The sequence below is a fragment of the Salvelinus alpinus genome, chromosome 3 (assembly GCF_045679555.1).
Source record: "Salvelinus alpinus chromosome 3, SLU_Salpinus.1, whole genome shotgun sequence".
NCBI lineage: Eukaryota > Metazoa > Chordata > Actinopteri > Salmoniformes > Salmonidae > Salvelinus > Salvelinus alpinus.
The window spans coordinates 93,390,574-93,410,281 of record NC_092088.1 but is presented as its reverse complement, the minus strand read 5'-3'; the positions used below and the strand labels follow the sequence as shown (position 1 = coordinate 93,410,281).

Genomic DNA, 19,708 nt, shown 5'->3' with positions numbered 1-19,708 from the left:
TCCATCCCCCCTCTACCCATCCTCTCCTCTACCCATCACTTCTCTATCCATCCTCTCCTCTACCCATCCCTTCTCTATCCATCCCCCCTCTACCCATCCTCTCCTCTACCCATCCTCTCCTCTACCCATCCTCTCCTCTACCCATCCTCTCCTCTACCCATCCCATCCCCTCCTCTACCCATCCTCTCCTCTACCCATCCCCCCTCTACCCATCCCCTCCTCTACCCATCCCCCCTCTACCCATCCTCTCCTCTACCCATCCCCTCCTCTACCCAATCCCTCCCTCTACCCATCCCTCCTCAACCCATCCTCCCCTCTTCCTTCCTTCCCTTCATCCATCCTGACATGTCAGAGCAGACTTCCTGGCAGCTAGAGGCATACTGTATTACAGGCTGCATCTCAAATGGCACCCTATTCCCTATGTAGAGCCCTACTTTTCACCAGGGCCCATATGTCTCTGGTTAATAGTAGTCCACTACATAGGGAATAGAGTGTGTGCCACTCTCCTCTCCTGGCTCCACCATGACTCAGGATGGTCAGGTTTACAGTAACCACTCTCCTCTCCTGGTTTACAGTCAGCGATGCTTATCTCATGGGCAAGCCTCGACTCGTTATCACATTTCCATGGGGAGACTGACAGGAAACCGTGTGGAGAGGAGGAAGAGAGGAGGGAGAGGTGGAGGAAGAGAGGAGGAGAGGGAGGAGAGGAAGAGAGGAGGAGAGGTGGAGGAAGAGAGGTGGAGGAAGAGGTGGAGGAAGAGAGGGAGGAGAGGTGGAGGAAGAGAGAAGGGGAGGAGGAGAGGTGGAGACGAAGAGAGGAGGAGGAGAGGAGAAGGAGAAGGAGAGGAGAAGAGGAGGAGAATATGATTAAGATCAGACCCAAACTGCTGACTGTAAATATCTAAGATCAGTACCGTTATAGAGATCAGTGTAGAGAGACAGTCTGAACATCACTACTTTCTATAGACTACTGATGCATCTATATTACATTGGGTTGTGTTTGAGAGATTTGTTTATAGACAGATATTGTTATGCACATACAATGAATACCTGTGTTGTGCTGTGTTTCTATGCTCTAATACACACGGTGCTGTGTTTCTGTGCTCTGATACACACGGTGCTGTGTTTCTATGCTCTAATACACACGGTGCTGTGTTTCTATGCTCTAATACACACGGTGCTGTGTTTCTGTGCTCTGATACACACGGTGCTGTGTTTCTATGCTCTAATACACACGGTGCTGTGTTTCTGTGCTCTGATACACACGGTGCTGTGTTTCTATGCTCTAATACACACGGTGCTGTGTTTCTATGCTCTAATACACACGGTGCTGTGTTTCTATGCTCTAATGCACACAGTGCTGTGTTTCTATGCTCCAATGCACACAGTGCTGTGTTTCTATGCTCTAATACACACGGTGCTGTGTTTCTATGCTCTAATACACACGGTGCTGTGTTTCTATGCTCTAATACACACGGTGCTGTGTTTCTGTGCTCTAATACACACGGTGCTGTGTTTCTGTGCTCTAATACACACGGTGCTGTGTTTCTATGCTCTAATACACACGGTGCTGTGTTTCTGTGCTCTAATACACACGGTGCTGTGTTTCTGTGCTCTAATACACACGGTGCTGTGTTTCTATGCTCTAATACACACGGTGCTGTGTTTCTATGCTCTAATACACACGGTGCTGTGTTTCTATGCTCTAATACACACGGTGCTGTGTTTCTGTGCTCTAATACACACGGTGCTGTGTTTCTATGCTCTAATACACACGGTGCTGTGTTACTATGCTCTAATACACACGGTGCTGTGTTTCTATGCTCTAATACACACGGTGCTGCGTTTCTACGCTCTAATACACACGGTGCTGCGTTTCTACGCTCTAATACACACGGTGCTGCGTTTCTACGCTCTGATACACACGGTGCTGTGTTTCTACGCTCTGATACACACGGTGCTGCGTTTCTACGCTCTAATACACACGGTGCTGTGTTTCTATGCTCTAATACACACGGTGCTGTGTTTCTATGCTCTAATACACACGGTGCTGTGTTACTATGCTCTAATACACACGGTGCTGTGTTACTATGCTCTAATACACACGGTGCTGTGTTTCTATGCTCTAATACACACGGTGCTGTGTTTCTACGCTCTAATACACACGGTGCTGCGTTTCTACGCTCTGATACACACGGTGCTGTGTTTCTACGCTCTAATACACACGGTGCTGTGTTTCTACGCTCTAATACACACGGTGCTGTGTTTCTATGCTCTAATACACACGGTGCTGTGTTTCTGTGCTCTAATACACACAGTGCTGTGTTTCTGTGCTCTAATACACACGGTGCTGTGTTTCTATGCTCTAATACACACGGTGCTGTGTTTCTATGCTCTAATACACACGGTGCTGTGTTTCTATGCTCTAATACACACGGTGCTGTGTTTCTATGCTCTCATACACACGGTGCTGTGTTTCTATGCTCTAATACACACGGTGCTGTGTTTCTACGCTCTGATACACACGGTGCTGTGTTTCTACGCTCTGATACACACGGTGCTGTGTTTCTACGCTCTGATACACACTGTGCTGTGTTTCTGTGCTCTAATACACACGGTGCTGTGTTTCTGTGCTCTAATACACACGGTGCTGTGTTTCTATGCTCTAATACACACGGTGCTGTGTTTCTACGCTCTAATACACACGGTGCTGTGTTTCTACGCTCTAATACACACGGTGCTGTGTTTCTATGCTCTAATACACACGGTGCTGTGTTTCTGTGCTCTAATACACACGGTGCTGTGTTTCTGTGCTCTGATACACACGGTGCTGCGTTTCTACGCTCTGATACACACGGTGCTGCGTTTCTACGCTCTAATACACACGGTGCTGTGTTTCTATGCTCTAATACACACGGTGCTGTGTTTCTACGCTCTAATACACACGGTGCTGCGTTTCTACGCTCTGATACACACGGTGCTGTGTTTCTACGCTCTAATACACACGGTGCTGTGTTTCTACGCTCTAATACACACGGTGCTGTGTTTCTATGCTCTAATACACACGGTGCTGTGTTTCTGTGCTCTAATACACACGGTGCTGTGTTTCTGTGCTCTAATACACACGGTGCTGTGTTTCTATGCTCTAATACACACGGTGCTGTGTTTCTGTGCTCTAATACACACGGTGCTGTGTTTCTATGCTCTAATACACACGGTGCTGTGTTTCTATGCTCTCATACACACGGTGCTGTGTTTCTACGCTCTAATACACACGGTGCTGTGTTTCTACGCTCTGATACACACGGTGCTGTGTTTCTACGCTCTGATACACACGGTGCTGTGTTTCTGTGCTCTAATACACACGGTGCTGTGTTTCTGTGCTCTAATACACACGGTGCTGTGTTTCTACGCTCTAATACACACGGTGCTGTGTTTCTGTGCTCTAATACACACGGTGCTGTGTTTCTACGCTCTAATACACACGGTGCTGTGTTTCTATGCTCTAATACACACGGTGCTGTGTTTCTGTGCTCTAATACACACGGTGCTGTGTTTCTGTGCTCTAATACACACGGTGCTGTGTTTCTGTGCTCTAATACACACGGTGCTGTGTTTCTATGCTCTAATACACACGGTGCTGTGTTTCTATGCTCTAATACACACGGTGCTGTGTTTCTATGCTCTAATACACACGGTGCTGTGTTTCTATGCTCTCATACACACGGTGCTGTGTTTCTACGCTCTAATACACACGGTGCTGTGTTTCTACGCTCTGATACACACGGTGCTGTATTTCTACGCTCTGATACACACGGTGCTGTGTTTCTGTGCTCTAATACACACGGTGCTGTGTTTCTGTGCTCTAATACACACGGTGCTGTGTTTCTATGCTCTAATACACACGGTGCTGTGTTTCTGTGCTCTAATACACACGGTGCTGTGTTTCTACGCTCTAATACACACGGTGCTGTGTTTCTATGCTCTAATACACACGGTGCTGTGTTTCTGTGCTCTAATACACACGGTGCTGTGTTTCTGTGCTCTAATACACACGGTGCTGTGTTTCTGTGCTCTAATACACACGGTGCTGTGTTTCTATGCTCTAATACACACGGTGCTGTGTTTCTATGCTCTAATACACACGGTGCTGTGTTTCTATGCTCTAATACACACGGTGCTGTGTTTCTGTGCTCTGATACACACGGTGCTGTGTTTCTGTGCTCTAATACACACGGTGCTGTGTTTCTATGCTCTAATACACACGGTGCTGTGTTTCTGTGCTCTAATACACACGGTGCTGTACAGTGCTATACACACTGTATCAGATGGTAAAACACTGTATCAGATGGTAAAACACTGTATCAGATGGTAAAACACTGTATTATAAGGTAAAACACTGTATTATAAGGTAAAACACGGTATTAATGAAAAACACTTATTGTAGAAATACATATACATGTACATATTGATTATGATGTTTAACATTTATCTCTTTGGTTGTTTTTCTCCCATTATGACATTTGGTTAAGACTTCCTACGTACATACGACTTCACGAGCGGTTGCTGACAGGAAAGCTTTGCGTATGGGTTATACATTTGTCAGGAAGTCCTTATTTCAGTAGCCTTCAAAACACAGCGTTCTCCATACGGAAGCCAGCGTTCTCCTGTCTAAGTGGTTTAAACTTGACTGGGCTTATATTTCAAGGGTTGTCCTTTTGTTAACAGGTCTTGATAAGTGTTACACTACAGAACTTATCTCACAGGAACGTCCCCTTGCTTTACGGGTTAGACTTAGCTCTTGGGCTTGCGTACTAAATGGCGCCCTATTCCCTATAGTCCACTGAATAGGACGCCGTTTGGGACCTACTGTACATACTGTAGCCTTGGAATTGTTATTGTTGTTTTTTGTAGAGAGGTGGAGGTAGGGCGGGAGGGAGGTGGAGGGAGGGAAGGAGAGGAGGGAGGGAGGGTAGGGAGGGTGAGGAGGGGTGAGTAGGAGGGGTGAGGGGGGGGTGAGTAGGAGGGGGGGGTGAGGAGGAGGGGGGAGGGAGGGTAGAGAGGGGTGAGGAGGGTAAGGAGGAGGGGTGAGGAGGGTGGGAGGGGGGGTGAGGAGGGTGGGAGGGGGGGGGGGTGAGGAGGGGTGAGTAGGAGGGGTGAGGGGGTGAGGAGGGGTGAGTAGGAGGGGTGAGGGGGGGGTGAGTAGGAGGGGGGGGTGAGGAGGAGGGGGGAGGGAGGGGAGGGAGGGTAGAGAGGGGTGAGGAGGGTAAGGAGGGTAAGGAGGAGGGGTGAGGAGGGTGGGAGGGGGGGGGTGGGAGGAGGGAGAGTAGGAGGGCGGAGAGGAGGGTGAGGATGGAGGGAGGGTGAGGAGGAGGGAGGGCGCTGGTAGCAGGTAAGAGTCCACTCATATCAAACACCTCCTGTGGAAGCTGACACTCACACACTCCCCCCCCCCCACACTCACACAGTCCACACACTCACACAGTCCACACACTCCCCCCCACACTCACACAGTCCACACACTCCCCCCCACACTCACACAGTCCACACACTCCCCCCACACACTCACACAGTCCACACACTCACACTCCCCCTACACTCACACAGTCCACACACTCACACTCCCCCTACACTCACACAGTCCACACACTCACACTCCTCCTACACTCACACAGTCCACACACTCCCCCCACACACTCACACAGTCCACACACTCCCCCCCACACTCACACAGTACTCACACACTCACCCACTCCGCCCCTCACACACACTCACCCCCCCCCCCCCCCCTACACTCACACAGTACCCCCCCCCCCCCACACACACAGTACACTCCCCTCCCTCTTTCCTTCTCACCCTGACAGACACAAGGCGGTGTTTAGCACCAGATCGTTTGTCACATCAATGCATTCCTTGACCTATGACATCAGGCGGTTAAATCTGTCTATATCCAGCTACCCCTGTTAAATCTGTCTATATCCAGCTACCCCCTGTTAAATCTGTCTATATCCAGCTACCCCCTGTTAAATCTGTCTATATCCAGCTACCCCTGTTAAATCTGTCTATATCCAGCTACCCTGTTAAATATGTCTATATCCAGCTACCCCCTGTTAAATCTGTCTATATCCAGCTACCCCTGTTAAATCTGTCTATATCCAGCTACCCTGTTAAATATGTCTATATCCAGCTACCCCCTGTTAAATCTGTCTATATCCAGCTACCCCTGTTAAATCTGTCTATATCCAGCTACCTCCTGTTAAATCTGTCTATATCCAGCTACCCCTGTTAAATCTGTCTATATCCAGCTACCCTGTTAAATATGTCTATATCCAGCTACCCCCTGTTAAATCTGTCTATATCCAGCTACCCCTGTTAAATCTGTCTATATCCAGCTACCTCCTGTTAAATCTGTCTATATCCAGCTACCCCTGTTAAATCTGTCTATATCCAGCTACCCTGTTAAATATGTCTATATCCAGCTACCCCCTGTTAAATCTGTCTATATCCAGCTACCCCCTGCTAAATCTGTCTATATCCAGCTACCCCCTGTTAAATCTGTCTATATCCAGCTACCTCCTGCTAAATCTGTCTATATCCAGCTACCTCCTGTTAAATCTGTCTATATCCAGCTACCCCCTGCTAAATCTGTCTATATCCAGCTACCCCCTGCTAAATATGTCTATATCCAGCTACCCCCTGTTAAATCTGTCTATATCCAGCTACCCCCTGTTAAATCTGTCTATATCCAGCTACCCCCTGTTAAATCTGTCTATATCCAGCTACCCCCTGTTAAATCTGTCTATATCCAGCTACCCTCTGTTAAATCTGTCTATATCCAAATCTGCTCCTCACCTACACCGCATTCAGAGGTGTGTGTGTGTGTGTGTGTGTGTGTGTCTGCGAGCAAGCGTGTGTGTGTATACCAAACTACAGTGAATCTTTAAATAAGAATTTTCTCTTAACTGACTTGCCTTGTTAAATAAAGGTTAAAATAAAACTAGAATGATGGATTGTGTTATATTTTATAGACACCACTTGGCTCTGTTTGGTTGTTGCTGTTGCAATCTTTAGTTTTTGAGTAGTCTCGGAAATCCCAGACCAGGCTGGAACATTGGTAACTATGTGAGATGCAACCCGTCTGTCTAGAAACACTCATATTTGAGAGGTGGAGGGCAAGAGACCGAGAGAGAGACAGAGAGACAGAGAGACAGAGAGACAGAGAGACAGAGACAGAGAGAGAGACAGAGAGAGAGACAGAGAGACAGAGACAGAGAGACAGAGACAGAGAGACAGAGACAGAGACAGAGAGACAGAGACAGAGAGACAGAGACAGAGAGACAGAGAGAGAGAGACAGAGAGACAGAGAGAGAGACAGAGAGAGAGACAGAGAGAGAGACAGAGAGACAGAGAGAGAGAGAGAGAGAGAGAGAGAGACAGAGAGAGAGAGAGAGACAGAGAGAGACAGAGACAGAGAGAGAGAGAGACAGAGGCACAGAGAGCTATAATATACAAAAACAAAATAGGCCAAAGGTGACACAACTACTGACTGGCTGTCTATTGAATATTTGTAAAAATACCACCACCTGTTTTCACTGAGCAGCTTACTGACGTGATAGGGAACTCTGTCCTACTGCCTAACCCTAACGGTCTGGATCTGACATCAGATTTAAACTGACAAGATACTGCTGCACAACAGACAACACAACAACAGATATTCATTTCCTGAGCCTGGGGCGTGAGACGGACATTGATTTCAGCAGGGGGGGGGGGGGAAGAAGGGAGGGAGGGGGTGTTTTTAGGGCTGCGTTCCAAATGGCACCATATTCCCTATATAGTGCACTACTTTTGACCAGAGTACATAAGGGTCTGGTCAAAAGTAGTGCACTGTGTAGGGAATAGGGTGCCGAATGTCCCTTTTACATGCAAAGAGGATCCCTGGCTCAGCTGGCAGGGACAAGGCTAAAGGCTCTAATTAATGTGACACCGAGACAGAAGGAAATGCAACTTGAAGGCATCCTCATTACAAGCCTCGACCTAAGACGATGTGTTAGTGTTAAGATACAATTATACAGCGCCAAGGGCAGACATTAGCCATATGGTAATATGGTAAAAATCATATGCATGAAATTAGAGGTAGTTTAAGACTCTATTTCTACCCGTTTGGGGGTATATATTATTAAATTTTTTCATTGACAATAGTTTCACTATTGAAGTCATATCAAATAAAATATATTTTATAAAGCCCTTTTTACACCAGCAGTTCTCCCAAAGTGCTTTACAGACACCCAGCCCAAACCCCAAAGAGCATGCAATGGACAGGCAGAAGCACAGTGGCTATCGTATGCCACTACCAACACTATGGCTGTAGGCTGTATTTGATTGACTGTATATTTAATGGTTTTCGGGTAATGTTAGCATCAGACATCAATCTACCGTCTGAAGGGAGATGGTAACCTACTTACCTGTCCCTAATCCTAGACCCCATTCTCGTCCTCATTGGTAACTGAATCTAAAGGTAAGTCACAATTATGTGAAAAATGTATTCCCAGTGTTGGTTGTCATCGACCAATAAAATGTGACTTTGTTTCAGTACAGGGGACATAATTGACTGTACTCAGAGCTGCGATTCAACCTATTTGATTTATGTGTCATTCGACCAATTCAAAGAGACCTCATGAATCATTCAACATTCCAGAGATGACACCCGGAATGGCCCAATGGTAGGCCCCCGGGGGCGTTTCTTCCAGGCGTAACGTAACGGTAACGCAAGTCCTCCTCCAGTGTAGGAAAACATTATGGACGGTGAGTGTGGACCGTGTCAGGAAAAATAGCTTCTTGGAATTTTACGCCAGGGTTGGAATACTTTTTTTTGTCTACATGTTTTGTTACAAGCACAAATCCATCTATCTGTCGCCTTGGAATTGAGTTATAGTAATCTTCACGTAGCTTCTCTTCTCACCTGGGAGGACACCGAATCCTGTTAGCTGGCGGTCCGGATAACTATTTCCGCTGTGTTTTCCATGTTATGATGGCTGGGACCGCTGCAATGCTAGGTGATAATTAGCCAGATCGCATTTTAGCTGAACAGTTTTAGTGGATATTTAAAGGTAAGTAGCTTTCACACATGTTAGCTACTCCTTTCAGTCCTAGCAAGCAGGTAGATAGCTAGATATGCTAGAAGCAGCAACATTGGAATTCCGATTGGTTCAGCGGTTAGCTTGCAGGCGAGCTAGCTAGCTAAGTGTGCAGTAAACCAGCCCCAGTTTTAAGTTTCAGCTAGTGCTTGCTGCAAGCTAGCCGAGTAGCATGTTATGGCTAGCTTTCAGGTTTCACGTTCAAGTCCCATTTATGTAGCTATTGTCTATCTAATTAGCTACTTAGGTAGCTAAGATAACAAGCTAGCCGTAGCTAGATATCCATCATTGGCTGGAGCCTAGATTGAAACTAACGTTAGTTAACTACACCTGGGACTCTCCATTCTGTGTCCGTGTGGACCTATCCCAGGTTATCTATTACTTTCCTTTAGCTAGAATATGCATTCCATGTCTAGCTACCTAGATATGTAACTCTCAAGTATTGTAACTCGAAACGTGACAGATAGTAACGTTAATCACTGATTGAGCGACATATGCATGTGGCCAGTTGTAGCGGACACCGCCAGTGGTGCCAGCTTGTCACTTATTAGAGTTTTTCAATGGGACTCGGTGTTCTGGGAATCCGCCCACAGTGACGCCAGGGGATAGCCCTGTAACGGTACCTCAGGTTGTTCTCTCTGCTGGCTAATCCAGATTTTATATGACACTTTTCGCTAGTTATATTTATATTAGTCAAGAAGACTATTTTATTGCCTGGCAATAGTCATCATATGGATCATGACATTGTTTTGCTTTGCTAGGTGACAATGGAGCTAGTTATCTGGCCATTTTTATATTGTTCTGCAAGGATAACGCATGATGGGTCCAGTACAGTTACTGTTCTGGACCAGATGGACCATGGGTCCAGTACAGTTACTGTTCTGGACCAGATGGACCATGGGTCCAATACAGTTACTGTTCTGGACCAGATGGACCATGGGTCCAATACAGTTACTGTTCTGGACCAGATGGACCATGGGTCCAATACAGTTACTGTTCTGGACCAGATGGACCATGGGTCCAATACAGTTACTGTTCTGGACCAGATGGACCGTGGGTCCAATACAGTTACTGTTCTGGACCAGATGGACCGTGGGTCCAATACAGTTACTGTTCTGGACCAGATGGACCGTGGGTCCAATACAGTTACTGTTCTGGACCAGATGGACCATGGGTCCAATACAGTTACTGTTCTGGACCAGATGGACCGTGGGTCCAATACAGTTACTGTTCTGGACCAGATGGACCGTGGGTCCAATACAGTTACTGTTCTGGACCAGATGGACCGTGGGTCCAATACAGTTACTGTTCTGGACCAGATGGACCATGGGTCCAATACAGTTACCGCTCTGGACCAGAGCAGTTAAATAAATGTTCAATAAAAAAAACATGTGTCCAATACATGATTCATCAGCTGATGATTAAAGAAATCTAACGGTCTTCTAGATAAATTGTAATACCGGTAGTATAGTTTCAGTTTTAGGTGTTGTGGTGTGTTGTGGTCTACCCCAAGGAATGTGGAGTGGAATGGCCAAATGACGATCCGAGATCCACAAGCCATGATGACAGTCTTGTGACTCAGTTGTCGTCGTCCAAATAGAGTAGTCTTGCCATAGTGGTCCAAGAACAGTTATTATGATGTGGATTTGCCCGTACTGTATCTATATCTCTTCACCTTTGTCCGTGTGTGTGTGGTGACATACAAGCCACAGGTACTGCAGAATTTGGGGGGTGTTCTTTGCAGCAGGCACCCCCCCTGCTCTCCCCTGCTCTCCCCTGCTCTCCCCTGCTCCCCCCTGCTCTCCCCTACTCCCCCCTACTCTCCCCTGCTCCCCCCTACTCCCCCCTGCTCCACCCTGCTCCCCCCTGCTCTCCCTCCAACATTGCTTGTAACTCTGTTCCTTTCTCCTATTTAGGTTTTTCGAGACGGAGGATAAGGAGTACCTGGTTTTGTGTTGGAACGTTATTCTTCACTACATTTACCAGCATGCACAGCGTCAGATGTGACAGCCACAGCGGCAGAGATTCCACAAACCTTCAATGTGTTTTTTCTGGATGTTTTTGAAGGCATGTCGTCGCCACCGCGAGAGAAACCGCTGACTTTGGATTGTACCCCATTTTCTATTTTTCTGATCAAATATTAACTATGTGTCAACGCAGCAGCTTGGATTTGTTCGGATACCTTTAAACTTTGAAGTGAGTGGGACGGAAATCGACAAAAAGGAAACACCAGCACGGGACAAGTAAAACACCAAGGATCCTTTCCCCTAAAGAAATATCATGGCATCTGTGTGGAAAAGATTACAACGTGTGGGGAAACATGCATCCAAGTTTCAGTTCGTGGCTTCCTATCAGGAGTTGATGGTGGAATCCACCAAGAAGTGGTGAGTTGGGACATTGACTACACACACACACACACACACACACACACACACACACACACACACAGGAACGGCTAGTCGTGAGTATTGTCGTGTTTAGTAGATAGACAGTAGAGTTGGGACATAGCCTGCAGATATGTTTCAGTAGTAGCAGTCAGTCTAACAGGCCCTGAGCCACTGGCAGTCTAACAGGCCCTGAGCCACTGGCAGTCTAACAGGCCCTGAGCCACTGGCAGTCTAACAGGCCCTGAGCCACTGGCAGTCTAACAGGCCCTGAGCCACTGGCAGTCTAACAGGCCCTGAGCCACTGGCAGTCTAACAGGCCCTGAGCCACTGGCAGTCTAACAGGCCCTGAGCCACTGGCAGTCTAACAGGCCCTGAGCCACTGGCAGTCTAACAGGCCCTGAGCCACTGGCAGTCTAACAGGCCCTGAGCCACTGGCAGTCTAACAGGCCCTGAGCCACTGGCAGTCTAACAGGCCCTGAGCCACTGGCAGTCTAACAGGCCCTGAGCCACTGGCAGTCTAACAGGTCTAACAGGCCCTGAGCCACTGGCAGTCTAACAGGCCCTGAGCCACTGGCAGTCTAACAGGCCCTGAGCCACTGGCAGTCTAACAGGTCCTGAGCCACTGGCAGTCTAACAGGCCCTGAGCCACTGGCAGTCTAACAGGTCCTGAGCCGCTGGCAGTCTAACAGGTCTAACAGGCCCTGAGCCACTGGCAGTCTAACAGGTCCTGAGCCGCTGGCAGTCTAACAGGCCCTGAGCCGCTGGCAGTCTAACAGGCCCTGAGCCGCTGGCAGTCTAACAGGCCCTGAGCCGCTGGCAGTCTAACAGGCCCTGAGCCGCTGGCAGTCTAACAGGCCCTGAGCCGCTGGCAGTCTAACAGGCCCTGAGCCGCTGGCAGTCTAACAGGCCCTGAGCCGCTGGCAGTCTAACAGGCCCTGAGCCGCTGGCAGTCTAACAGGCCCCGAGCCGCTGGCAGTCTAACAGGCCCCGAGCCGCTGGCAGTCTAACAGGCCCCGAGCCGCTGGCAGTCTAACAGGCCCCGAGCCGCTGGCAGTCTAACAGGCCCCGAGCCGCTGGCAGTCTAACAGGCCCCGAGCCGCTGGCAGTCTAACAGGCCCCGAGCCGCTGGCAGTCTAACAGGCCCCGAGCCACTGGCAGTCTAACAGGCCCCGAGCCACTGGCAGTCTAACAGGCCCCGAGCCACTGGCAGTCTAACAGGCCCCGAGCCACTGGCAGTCTAACAGGCCCCGAGCCACTGGCAGTCTAACAGGCCCCGAGCCACTGGCAGTCTAACAGGCCCCGAGCCACTGGCAGTCTAACAGGCCCCGAGCCACTGGCAGTCTAACAGGCCCCGAGCCACTGGCAGTCTAACAGGCCCCGAGCCACTGGCAGTCTAACAGGCCCCGAGCCACTGGCAGTCTAACAGGCCCCGAGCCACTGGCAGTCTAACAGGCCCCGAGCCACTGGCAGTCTAACAGGCCCCGAGCCACTGGCAGTCTAACATGCCCCGAGCCACTGGCAGTCTAACAGGCCCCGAGCCACTGGCAGTCTAACAGGCCCCGAGCCACTGGCAGTCTAACAGGCCCCGAGCCACTGGCAGTCTAACAGGCCCCGAGCCACTGGCAGTCTAACAGGTCTAACAGGCCCCGAGCCACTGGCAGTCTAACAGGTCTAACAGGCCCTGAGCCACTGGCAGTCTAACAGGCCCTGAGCCACTGGCAGTCTAACAGGCCCTGAGCCACTGGCAGTCTAACAGGCCCTGAGCCACTGGCAGTCTAACAGGCCCTGAGCCACTGGCAGTCTAACAGGCCCTGAGCCACTGGCAGTCTAACAGGTCTAACAGGCCCTGAGTCACTGGCAGTCTAACAGGTCTAACAGGCCCTGAGCCACTGGCAGCCTAACAGGCCCTGAGCCACTGGCAGTCTAACAGGCCCTGAGCCACTGGCAGTCTAACAGGCCCTGAGCCACTGGCAGTCTAACAGGCCCTGAGCCACTGGCAGTCTAACAGGCCCTGAGCCACTGGCAGTCTAACAGATCTAACAGGCCCTGAGCCACTGGCAGTCTAACAGGTCTAACAGGCCCTGAGCCACTGGCAGTCTAACAGGCCCTGAGCCACTGGCAGTCTAACAGGCCCTGAGCCACTGGCAGTCTAACAGGCCCTGAGCCACTGGCAGTCTAACAGGCCCTGAGCCACTGGCAGTCTAACAGGCCCTGAGCCACTGGCAGTCTAACAGGCCCTGAGCCACTGGCAGCCTAACAGGCCCTGAGCCACTGGCAGTCTAACAGGCCCTGAGCCACTGGCAGCGTAACAGGCCCTGAGCCGCTGGCAGCGTAACAGGCCCTGAGCCGCTGGCAGCGTAACAGGCCCTGAGCCGCTGGCAGCGTAACAGGCCCTGAGCCGCTGGCAGCGTAACAGGCCCTGAGCCGCTGGCAGCGTAACAGGCCCTGAGCCGCTGGCAGCGTAACAGGCCCTGAGCCGCTGGCAGCGTAACAGGCCCTGAGCCGCTGGCAGCGTAACAGGCCCTGAGCCGCTGGCAGTCTAACAGGCCCTGAGCCGCTGGCAGTCTAACAGGCCCCCTGAGCCGCTGGCAGTCTAACAGGCCCTGAGCCGCTGGCAGTCTAACAGGCCCTGAGCCGCTGGCAGTCTAACAGGCCTAACAGGCCCTGAGCCACTGGCAGTCTAACAGGCCTAACAGGCCTGCCATCTGGGACAGATGTTAACGTGTTGGAGAATGGCATGACAAAAATGCCTGTCTTAGAGAGAGGAGATGGGAGGAGAGGAGGTGGGAGCTACTGTCAGAACAGTTTATTGTCCTCTGAGGTGTGTTTGACTCTTCTCCAGAAAGTCTCTCAGAGGGGTGTGTTTGACTCTTCTCCAGAAAGTCTCTCAGAGGGGTGTTTGACTCTTCTCTAGAAAGCCTCTCAGAGGGGGGTGTTTGACTCTTCTCCAGAAAGCCTCTCAGAGGGGTGTGTTTGACTCTTCTCCAGAAAGCCTCTGAGAGGGGTGTGTTTGACTCTTCTCCAGAAAGCCTCTGAGAGGGGTGTGTTTGACTCTTCTCCAGAAAGTCTCTCAGAGGGGTGTGTTTGACTCTTCTCCAGAAAGCCTCTCAGAGGGGGGTGTGTTTGACTCTTCTCCAGAAAGCCTCTCAGAGGGGGGTGTGTTTGACTCTTCTCCAGAAAGCCTCTCAGAGGGGGGTGTGTTTGACTCTTCTCCAGAAAGCCTCTCAGAGGGGGGGGTGTTTAACTCTTCTCCAGAAAGCCTCTCAGAGGGGGGTGTTTGACTCTTCTCTAGAAAGCCTCTCAGAAGGGGGTGTGTTTGACTCTTCTCTAGAAAGCCTCTCAGAGGGGTGTGTTTGACTCTTCTCTAGAAAGCCTCTCAGAAGGGGGTGTGTTTGACTCTTCTCTAGAAAGCCTCTGAGGGGTGTGTTTGACTCTTCTCCAGAAAGCCTCAGAGGGGGGTGTGTTTGACTCTCTTCTCTAGAAAGCCTCTCAGAGGGGTGTGTTTGACTCTTCTCTAGAAAGCCTCTCAGAAGGGGGTGTGTTTGACTCCTCTAGAAAGCCTCTGAGGGGTGTGTTTGACTCTTCTCCAGAAAGCCTCTCAGAGGGGGGTGTGTTTGACTCTCTTCTCTAGAAAGCCTCTCAGAGGGGTGTGTGTTTGACTCTCTTCTCTAGAAAGCCTCTCAGAGGGGTGTGTGTTTGACTCTTCTCTAGAAAGCCTCTCAGAGGGGGGTGTTTGACTCTTCTCTAGAAAGCCTCTCAGAGGGGGGTGTTTGACTCTTCTCCAGAAAGCCTCTCAGAGGGGTGTGTTTGACTCTCTTCTCCAGAAAGCCTCTCAGAGGGGGGTGTGTTTGACTCTCTTCTCCAGAAAGCCTCTGAGAGGGGTGTGTTTGACTCTTCTCCAGAAAGCCTCTCAGAGGGGGGTGTGTTTGACTCTTCTCCAGAAAGCCTCTCAGAGGGGGGTGTGTTTGACTCTTCTCCAGAAAGCCTCTCAGAGGGGGGTGTGTTTGACTCTCTTCTCTAGAAAGCCTCTCAGAGGGGGGTGTGTTTGACTCTCTTCTCCAGAAAGCCTCTCAGAGGGGGGGGGGTGTTTGACTCTTCTCCAGAAAGCCTCTCAGAGGGGGGTGTTTGACTCTTCTCCAGAAAGCCTCTCAGAGGGGTGTGTGTTTGACTCTTCTCTAGAAAGCCTCTCAGAAGGGTGTGTGTTTGACTCTTCTCCAGAAAGCCTCTCAGAAGGGGGTGTGTTTGACTCTTCTCCAGAAAGCCTCTCAGAAGGGGGGTGTGTTTGACTCTTCTCCAGAAAGCCTCTCAGAAGGGGGTGTGTTTGACTCTTCTCCAGAAAGCCTCTCAGAGGGGGGTGTGTTTGACTCTTCTCTAGAAAGCCTCTGAGGGGTGTGTGTTTGACTCTCTTCTCCAGAAAGCCCCTCTGGGGGGAGGGGGGGTGTGTGTCAGAGAGGTGTGTTTTCCCATGGCTGAAGTGTGATCAATATTTAACACTGAATCAATGGGTGACAGTACCACACACGTGCTCTTTCTCAATTGGTCTCTCATCTATTCCTTGCGTCCGTCCTCTCCTCGCCTCTCTCTAAAACCTCCTCTCGCCTCGCCTCTCTCTAAAACCTCCTCTCGCCTCGCCTCTCTCTAAAACCTCCTCTCGCCTCGCCTCTCTCTAAAACCTCCTCTCGCCTCTCTCTAAAACCTCCTCTCGCCTCGCCTCTCTCTAAAACCTCCTCTCGCCTCGCCTCTCTCTAAAACCTCCTCTCGCCTCGCCTCTCTCTAAAACCTCCTCTCGCCTCGCCTCTCTAAAACCTCCTCTCGCCTCGCCTCTCTCTAAAACCTCCTCTCGCCTCGCCTCTCTCTAAAACCTCCTCTCGCCTCGCCTCTCTCTAAAACCTCCTCTCGACTCGCCTCTCTCTAAAACCTCCTCTCGCCTCGCCTCTCTCTAAAACCTCCTCTCGCCTCGCCTCTCTAAAACCTCCTCTCGCCTCTCTCTAAAATCGCATTGGAGGAAAAGATCCCAGGTCAGACAATGAACGTTTGTCTCAAAAGTATTAAAACAAACCAGCATGCTTTGGCATATTACCTCGTTTAACCTGTACCCCCGCACATTGACTCTGTTACGTAACACCCTGTATATAGCCTCCACATTGACTCTGTACCGGTGCCCCCTGTATGTAGCCTCCACATTGACTCTGTACCGTAACACCCTGTATATAGCCTCCACATTGACTCTGTACCGTAACACCCTGTATATAGCCTCCACAATGACTCTGTACCGTAACACCCTGTATATAGCCTCCACATTGACTCTGTACCTTAACACCCTGTATATAGCCTCCACATTGACTCTGTACCGTAACACCTTGTATATAGCCTCCACACTGACTCTGTACCGTAACACCCTGTATATAGCCTCCACATTGACTCTGTACCGTAACACCTTGTATATAGCCTCCACACTGACTCTGTACCGTAACACCTTGTATATAGCCTCCACATTGACTCTGTACCGTAACACCCTGTATATAGCCTCCACATTGACTCTGTACCGTAACACCTTGTATATAGCCTCCACATTGACTCTGTACCGTAACACCCTGTATATAGCCTCCACATTGACTCTGTACCGTAACACCTTGTATATAGCGTCGTTACTGTTATGTACATTTCTTGTGTTAGCTATTGATTGATTCGATTTTTTTAAACTTTAGTTTATTTAGTAATTTAACTCTGTTTCTTGAGCTGCGTTGTTGGTTAAGGGCTTGTAAGTCAGCATTTCACGGTGAAGTCTACACCTGTTGTATTCGGTGCATGTGACTGATTTGATATGCCTTCATCAGGGTATTCACTGTAAAGTCCCTGAGTCAGCCTTCAGAGGAAGTCCATCCAGAAATATACTCTTCTGTTTACCACAGCATTTCCTGTCTCCTAAAGACACAACCTTTCTCTCAATGTAATGGCTTTATTGGCATGGGAAACATATGTTAACATTACCAAAGCAAGTGAAGTAGATAATAAACAATAAAAATGTACAGTAAACATTACACTCACACGCTCTCTCTCGCTCTTTCTTTTCTCTCTGTCTCTCTCCCCCCCTCTCTTTTCTCTCTGTCTCTCTCCCCCTCTCTCTTTTCTCTCTGTCTCTCTCCCCCTCTCTCTTTTCTCTCTGTCTCTCTCCCCCTCTCTCTTTTCTCTGTCTCTCTCCCCCTCTCTCTTTTCTCTCTCTCTCTTGGTCGTCTTTCAGTTTTTCCACAATGTATCTCTTGAACCGACAGAACCGGGGCGTCTAATATAACAGACCGGCCGTGACCCGGGGTGTCTAATATAACAGACCGGCCGTGACCCGGGGTGTCTAATATAACAGACCGGCCGTGACCCGGGGTGTCTAATGTAACAGACCGGCCGTGACCCGGGGCGTCTAATGTAACAGACCGGCCGTGACCCGGGGCGTCTAATGTAACAGACCGGCCGTGACCCGGGGCGTCTAATGTAACAGACCGGCCGTGACCCGGGGTGTCTAATGTAACAGACCGGCCGTGACCCGGGGTGTCTAATATAACAGACCGGCCGTGACCCGGGGTGTCTAATGTAACAGACCGGCCGTGACCCGGGGTGTCTAATGTAACAGACCGGCCGTGACCCGGGGTGTCTAATGTAACAGACCGGCCGTGACCCGGGGCGTCTAATGTAACAGACCGGCCGTGACCCGGGGTGTCTAATGTAACAGACCGGCCGTGACCCGGGGCGTCTAATGTAACAGACCGGCCGTGACCCGGGGCGTCTAATGTAACAGACCGGCCGTGACCCGGGGGGGTGTCTAATGTAACAGACCGGCCGTGACCCGGGGGGGTGTCTAATGTAACAGACCGGCCGTGACCCGGGGTGTCTAATGTAACAGACCGGCCGTGACCCGGGGCGTCTAATGTAACAGACCGGCCGTGACCCGGGGTGTCTAATGTAAGAGACCGGACGTGACCCGCGGTGTCTAATGTAAGAGACCGGACGTGACCCGCGGTGTCTAATGTAACAGACCAGATTGGGTTATAATAATATATATAATATATAATAACATATGATAATTTAATATAGGTCTCTTTACATCCTGCATCTGCAAGATAGCCGGTCTTGTTTTTGTCCTTTCCTCGGCCCTGGAATGCATCCCAAATGTCACCCTATTCCCTACGTAGTGCACTACTTTAGACCAGAGCTCTAAGGCACCCTATTCCCTAAGTAGTGCACTACTTTTGACCAGAGCTCTAAGGCACCCTATTCCCTAAGTAGTGCACTACTTTTGACCAGAGCTCTATGACGCGCAGCCCTGCTGACGAAATGAACTCACATGTTATTGGTCACATGCTTGATTAACAACAGGTGGAGACTAACAGTGAAATGCTTCCTGACGGGTTATTTTACAACAATGCAGAGTTAAATAATAGAAAAGTCATATATGCACGGGGTTCCCTGGCTCTAACACGGGGTTCCCTGGCTCTGTAACACGGGGTTCCCTGGCTCTGTAACACGGGGTTCCCTGGCTCTGTAACACGGGGTCCCCCGGCTCTGTAACACGGGGTTCCCCGGCTCTGTAACACGGGGTTCCCCGGCTCTGTAACACGAGGTTCCCCGGCTCTGTAACACGGGGTTCCCCGGCTCTGTAACACGGGGTTCCCTGGCTCTGTAACACGGGGTTCCCTGGCTCTGTAACACGGGGTTCCCGGCTCTGTAACACGGGGTTCCCGGCTCTGTAACACGGGGTTTCCCGGCTCTGTAACACGGGGTTCCCCGGCTCTGTAACACGGGGTTCCCCGGCTCTGTAACGCGGGGTTCCCCGGCTCTGTAACACGGGGTTCCCCGGCTCTGTAACGCGGGGTTCCCCGGCTCTGTAACACGGGGTTCCCCGGCTCTGTAACACGGGGTTCCCCGGCTCTGTAACACGGGGTTCCCCGGCTCTGTAACACGGGGGTGTCTGGCTCTGTAACACGGGGTCCCCCGGCTCTGTAACACGGGGTCCCCCGGCTCTGTAACACGGGGTCCCCCGGCTCTGTAACACGGGGTCCCCCGGCTCTGTAACACGGGGTCCCCCGGCTCTGTAACACGGGGTCCCCCGGCTCTGTAACACGGGGTTCCCCGGCTCTGTAACACGGGGTTCCCCGGCTCTGTAACACGGGGGTGTCTGGCTCTGTCTGATCGTCA

The 19,708-nt window shown here is 50.4% G+C and overlaps 1 protein-coding gene across 1 annotated transcript in view; it reads left to right on the top strand.

Annotated features, from left to right (window-relative positions):
- Positions 1-8,768: 8,768 nt before the first annotated feature.
- ehbp1 (EH domain binding protein 1) overlaps positions 8,769-19,708 on the top strand; it is a 390,693-nt gene continuing 379,753 nt past the window's right edge. Inside the window, exons 1-2 of the mRNA XM_071394516.1 lie at positions 8,769-9,107; positions 11,051-11,518. Coding sequence (XP_071250617.1) covers positions 11,415-11,518 — 104 coding nt within the window. The 5' untranslated portion in view covers positions 8,769-9,107; positions 11,051-11,414. The remainder of the gene's footprint in view (positions 9,108-11,050; positions 11,519-19,708) is intronic.